General features: G+C 38.9%; 1 protein-coding gene across 2 annotated transcripts in view; it reads left to right on the forward strand.

The window, feature by feature from the left end:
- The window catches only part of WDR37 (WD repeat domain 37), a 33,209-nt gene continuing 26,969 nt past the window's right edge, over positions 1 to 6,240 (forward strand). The window contains exons 1-2 of one of the 2 annotated variants that reach the window (XM_003206972.4): positions 1 to 1,741; positions 4,725 to 4,902. In XM_003206972.4, the coding sequence (XP_003207020.1) occupies positions 4,765 to 4,902 (138 nt within the window). In that variant the 5' untranslated portion in view covers positions 1 to 1,741; positions 4,725 to 4,764. Of the gene's footprint in view, positions 1,742 to 3,197; positions 4,903 to 6,240 lie in introns of those variants that run through there. The other variant, XM_019616276.2, reaches the window with a different exon arrangement.

A 6,240-nucleotide genomic window follows, 5' to 3' on the forward strand; every position in this document is an offset into this window, starting at 1 on the left:
TTAAAAGTCCCTTCCAACTCTACAGATTCTTTGATTCTATTTAAAATGGAAGTTTCACTCTTTCAAATTTGATGCCTATGCATATGAACAAAGGTTGTAGGTGTGTAGATTGACTTTCAAATTCCCTTAACTCACGAGTAATGCTGTCAAAACTGAGTTATATGTAATTTAGAACTTAATAACTGTAAAAATTCTTCTCTTTCCCTTCCTTCACTGCTGCATGAAAACAACATGTAAATTGGCATCTTTATTTCTGAAGGTGTTATTGTTGCACAGGACAGTAAGCCTGTTGTGGTAAGCCTTTGTCTTATTTAGTGTGCACTGGAATTTTGTTCTGAAACATATTTGCAACAGAAAGACCTGAAACTAAGTAAGAGATTTAAGAGCACACAGAAATCCAGTACAATTGTTTTGTTTTGATACAATCTTTAAAATAGTAAGTGCTGGTATTGCTAAAGTTTAAACAAAATGGAGCAGGGAGATCTTGGGTAAGAGATGGTGCTGAAATTTCCGGATGCTTTCCCTTCCAGACCTGTATGTTGTTTTGAATGAACAAAAAAGGAAATGCAGTACTGCTGTTTGGTCTGAGCTCTGACACTTCTTAAAGCAGATTTTCTTCCTGGCTTCAGCAGTATCCACACCCCAGGAGTTCTTTTCAGCGGCCTGCTGCTCTTATTCCATGTTCAGAAGTAGAAGCATGCAAGTAGAATTGGTTGGTTGCTGCACTGAATTAATTTTTGAGTAGTGAGACCAGTGTGCATTGGCAACAAGACCAACGGCATCTTTGTTCAGTGCCATTTCTTTATTATAGCTGAATAAATTGGTAACTGGCTGCACATCTGCTGTTTACTGTTACTCTAATGAACTATTTCTTGTGAATACACGGTAACATCTGTTACAGAAAGGTAGGTGACAGAACTTTAATTAAACAGACTGTAAAGTATGATTTGAGTTTAATTAAACAGCGTAATTGAAATACCGAAGTGTCTTTACATTCAGGAAGTAGTAATCACCTATGGTCTCTTTTCTAATCACCTGTGGACTCTTTTCTAGGACACTTTTTTTTTTTTTCTCTGCTTCTGCTGATTGACTTGGTCAGAAATTCATTTGGTGCCATTCTCTTGAGGCTCTGACAGATCGCTGTGTGAGGAGCACCGTGCAAACATGGCATTTTCCAACACGGCTGAGCAGAAATGCTCAGCATGGTTTAGAAGCTCACTTGTAATAACAGAGTGCTTGTTTACCTTTGCTTGTGTGCCTTTACTGAATATGCTTTAGTTATACCATTCTTTTTTCCCTTTTCTATTTTATTGGAAGCACTTTTACGTACTCTGTTTTTAGCTTCTGTGAATTCAGCTTCATTTATTCAGGAAGCTATTCCCATCCTTCCTGGTGATATTTCACACTGCTTGCCCTATTTGTAAGGGGGTAGGAGGAAATGAATGCAACTTCTCGGAACCCACTTGTAACACTTGAATGTTCTGATTAACCCTGTGTGACTAATGATATGTCAGGGGTCATTTTAATGCCTTTTTTCTTAGTTTGCTTGACTCAGATTTGTCGCGCAGCCTTGACGTGTGTTCCCAACTCCATTGCCCCCTTCCCGTCATCTGCTGTGTTCTAACTACAGATGTTTCAAAAATGTGAAATACTTTGCTTTGTGTACTACTGACTGTTTCACTAATCAATATTTAATGTGGTTTTCATAGGATATGTAACATGACACTGATATTCTGGACAGGTAATTCTCGCTGTTTGACAACTTTACGTAATAAGGGGAATCAGGTAACTGCTAGAAATGAGCACCTGATGTATTTATTTTTTTTAGCATCGTATTGCCAAGGATCTGTTCTGTAAAATCAACTCTTGGAAAATCTGCAGCTGCTTACTGTTGCAGTCAGTGGTGAAAACATTTCTGAAATTTCAAAGAGAAGTTCATGTTTAAAGGGACACCGTCATGACTTTTGTATTCAAATTTATGTCTGGCTTTTATAAGCTGGTCGTTACCGCTCCCTTACTAAAAGGTGACGTGGCCTTTTGGTGGAAGTAAGAGTAACATGAAAGGCAGTTAAGCCGGACCCCCTCTGTTCCTCCTTCCTGTCTCTGTGTGCACATGCCTGCTTGTCGCCTCTCGGTTGCAGCTTTGCTCTGGCTGCGTGCAGCCCGCTGCAGGGAGCTGTGCATGCTTGCTCTCCCTAACAGTGCATGGATGTGGTCATGCTGGGGCATGAGCAGAGCACGGCGAGTGCTTCGTATCTGGCCTGTTCTGTTCGCTGTGGAAGTAGAAACTCCTTGTATTTCATGTGAGAATTTCACCCTGTGAAAGTAATCATCTTGCCTCCTTGACCGTGTCCCTTTAAATTCTACATGGCACAGTGTGCTGGTCTATAGCTGCTGAATCTGTGTGTCCCAGAGCGGTCCAGAACAGTGTGTTTCGCGGTGAAGTGCTCTGAAATGAAGTAGCTTGGCAGCTGAGGGCAAGTAGAAGTTACACAGTAAGAACAATGCATAGTAAGGAGTAAATATAAACCATATCAATCCCTTTGTATGTTACCCACAGCTTAGAAGCCAGTAGCTGGCAGGAACTAGAAGTTAGATTTCTTTTTGTGGCATTTAAGTGAATGGTGTAAACTGATTTATGTGATTGTTTGCAACTGTGTGTATGTATAGATGTATAACTGTTCAGTGCATCTGTCTGCACACAGTCTGTTGCATTGGGCCACGCTGCAGGAACCTCTAAACTGAAAGACGCCAAAAGAGTGGTTCCCAAGTGAGATAAGAGAGAATAGAAAAGAGGAGAATCTTCAGTTGTGTTCGGTGTCCAGTCATAGCTTGAAAAGAAATGCAAACGTGGTGAGTGCTGCAAGCCTGTTCCTAATTCTTAGCCGTATGTTCAAGAACAGGAAGGTACTCAGTGAAGCCCAGAAATTGGCAGTAACTTGATTACAGGGTTGACTTTTTTTTTAATTTCAGCCCTGTATGTCTATGATAGAGGTGTGTAGCCACAGGGAAAAATGAGACCTAGTGAAATAAGAAACTACCTAACGGCAGTTCTTTACTTTCTTCTTAGGTTTTTATGTATATATAGCTAATTAGTTACTGTTGATTAATCACACGTGAAAAGCTCCAGTGGGATGAGGTGCGGGGGAGGACTGTGCAGAGTCCAGTGGAAATTAATCCTTTCAGTGAAGTACAGGATACTGGGACAACCTGAATTTTTGTTCTAGATTCCCTGTGCGATTGGTGTCAGGTTGCTGGAACTCAGATGTTCCAGTAGCTAATAAAATACTGAGTACTTTTTGAGAAGATGTGAGGCTTATGGGTGTAAAACCCCTGGTTAAATCTAGTCTTTTTTTATGTATCTTTATATATTTTTGTACTGTGGTATAGAAACAAAGGCAAACTTAAAGCTGTTTTTATTCTCTTAGTAAGCGATGCTTTTCCTTGGCTTTACGATACGTTAAAAAGTTGAAAATACCACGTTGAATTCACTAAACTGGTTAAGGCTGGATCTTCTTCATAGTGCTGGTGCTCATTCCTAGCTTGAGATCTGGTGTGTTGGCAGATCTTAAATTGGAAGTGGCCCTGGGTTTGGTTTATATTTTTCTTTGATCAGTTTGTCTGAAAGGAAGCTCAGTTGCCTTGTCAGCTTTGCCAACTCTGCTCTCCTATTTCTCTGCAGACCGTTGCAGTTATTTTAAGCTGTAATTGTTGTTTTGGACATCACTGATGCTGGAGAATGAATTTTTATTTTGTTCTCAATGCTCACAATTTAAAAAAAAATTGACTAATAATTCCTAAAATCCTTGGAACATTTAACAGCTGGTACCTCATGAAGCTAAAAGTAATTTCTGCTGAATATTGAGTTTAATAAAAAAGAATAAAAATCCAGAAATGGTTTGTTTTTAAAAAATAAATAAAAATATTTTGGCTGAAGAACATCTCCACTTGTTTATGCAAGAAATCAAACACTATTTGATTTTTCTTAAGCAGGGGAAAGCAGTAGATCATGCATGGTAATACCATTCAGTGATACTGTCAGGTGTTGTAAGGATACTAAAATGCATATTTGACATGAACAAACTGCCAAAGTTTAAAAATTAGCTACAGCAGCCTGGCAAGTCAGGCTCACTTTCACTGTCCTGATAAGTCAAATGCACTTTTACTGTCTAATAAGGTGAAACTGTGAGCTGTCAGAAATGTTGGAGAGTCATTGGACATAACTTCTGCTATATGTAACAAGCACATGAGCTCAATTTGTACACTAGTGCTTAAACGTTGCATTATACATTCCTAACCTGACAGTGTCCCTAAGTTATCATGTCTGTTTGCTTTCATTTTCCAGCTGGGTTTTAATTTTGCATGCATTTCAGTGAAATATGGTATGCGTAATAATTGTTTCCTGGAAGCGTTTTGGGGCTTTTGCTGCTGGTACTCACCAAAGTCAGGGAGGCAATGAAACCTCTTTTCCTTTTGTGGTGGTTTGTTAGCTAAGTCAAAAACGATGCAGAAAATGATCCCGTTCTTTATTAGCATATTAACTTACATGTTTTTGAGTTTGATGTTGTTTCCCAAATAGCTCTAAGTAACAAGGAGCTCTCTGCTTTAATGACACCCAAACCAACTCCAAAATGTAGTATATCTAATATTTTTGTTTGGAGGAAGTGTGTTAAACTTTAGTTGCTGTGGCAGAGCAATTGGTGACGTTTAATGCTTGTCCTTAGTTTATTGTAGGAGCCTCTGTGAAGCTGTTTTTTTGAAGTAATGCCAATAGAAAGTGGAAGTTGTGCATCTGCTCGCCAAGCAAAGCAGAAACGCAAATCGCACAGTCTTTCAATCCGAAGAACCAACAGTTCTGAGCAAGAACGGGCAGGACTGCAGAGAGACATGTTGGAAGGGCAGGTAAAGTAATACACCTCTGCTTAGGTAACTTCCTTAGTGGGGGCTGGGGTTTTTTTTGTTTGTTTGTTTTTTTTACGAACAGTGCATTCTATGTGGAAAAAAACACAAAAATCAGTAATGAAATACATCTGGTAAAGCCAGAGAAACAACAGAATTGTTTGCTTTCAATGTTGACCATCTTTGAAGGACGATCCATGCAGTGTTTCAGGCTGTTTCCGGGCTCATGAAACCTTTTATTAGCTTTTACATATTCTTACATGAGTGGAAAAACTTTTAACAAAGAAACAGCCTGTTCAGCATGCTGTGCCTCCCCCTGCATCTCCCCGCATCTCAAAGTTGGAAGACTGATTCATGATTTCATAAGTTTGAATTTGGAATAGTAGTTACTCAGGACTATGAATAAACCGAAATAGTTGTGATTACAACTCTGAAAGGGAAGGTATTGGTGGGTACATAGTTTGGCTTTCCTTCCTGTAGAGTGAAATACTCTCTACTTGGCTGTATTTCTGCCTGCTTGACAGGTGTGAGCTAACTTACAATTTTCAGTGAGGCTTTTTGTTTTGTTTTTGAACTGGTCTCAATTGCAGATGCGGTTTTTCTGTGCACGTAAATTTAAGGGAACAACAATCATAAACTTCCATAATGTTTATAATCATGTCAGCCTCAGTAGTAAATGTAGTCAGGAGCCTAATGCTTCACCTTACAATATTGAAATTAACTGTAGTTAAGACTCCTACAGGAAGTGTTTCAAACAAATAACAGTCAGAAGACTACTTAGTATCAAACTGAATTTGCATTGTTAAGGTGGGCTTGGCAAAGATGATGTAAAACTTGATTTGTATCAGAGAGTTATTTTGAAATACTGTTTTGCTGTGTGAAACCTCACTTCTGGGCTGTCTGCTGGTACTCTGAAGTGAATAGCTTGTATTTCATTGGTGTGACAAGCTTTCCTACTGCATCTGTTATTCAATTAATTACAATATGAGTTTTGTCATCTGTAAGTTGTATCTAAATGCTTTCCTGCACAGGAGACTACTCATGTCCTGTAACTGAAAGCAGTTGCAGCCTTACTTCAGGCACAAAGGACAGCTGAAAGATCAAGCCTTGCCTGCCACATCTGTGTAGAAAACAAAAATATTAACCTATTTTGGTATTTCTCATCAAACTCTACAAATGTTTTACACTATGACATGTAGAATTTTTAAATGCTTTATCAATTATCTTTCTTCGTTTGTTGACTTAACCTTGAACAGCCCGCTGGCCAATTCTAACTTGTAGAGATTATTAATGCTATTTCACAATGGGGCTATAAATGACATGAGATCTGGGTAATGTGGT

This window comes from Meleagris gallopavo, chromosome 6, assembly GCF_000146605.3.
Source record: "Meleagris gallopavo isolate NT-WF06-2002-E0010 breed Aviagen turkey brand Nicholas breeding stock chromosome 6, Turkey_5.1, whole genome shotgun sequence".
NCBI lineage: Eukaryota > Metazoa > Chordata > Aves > Galliformes > Phasianidae > Meleagris > Meleagris gallopavo.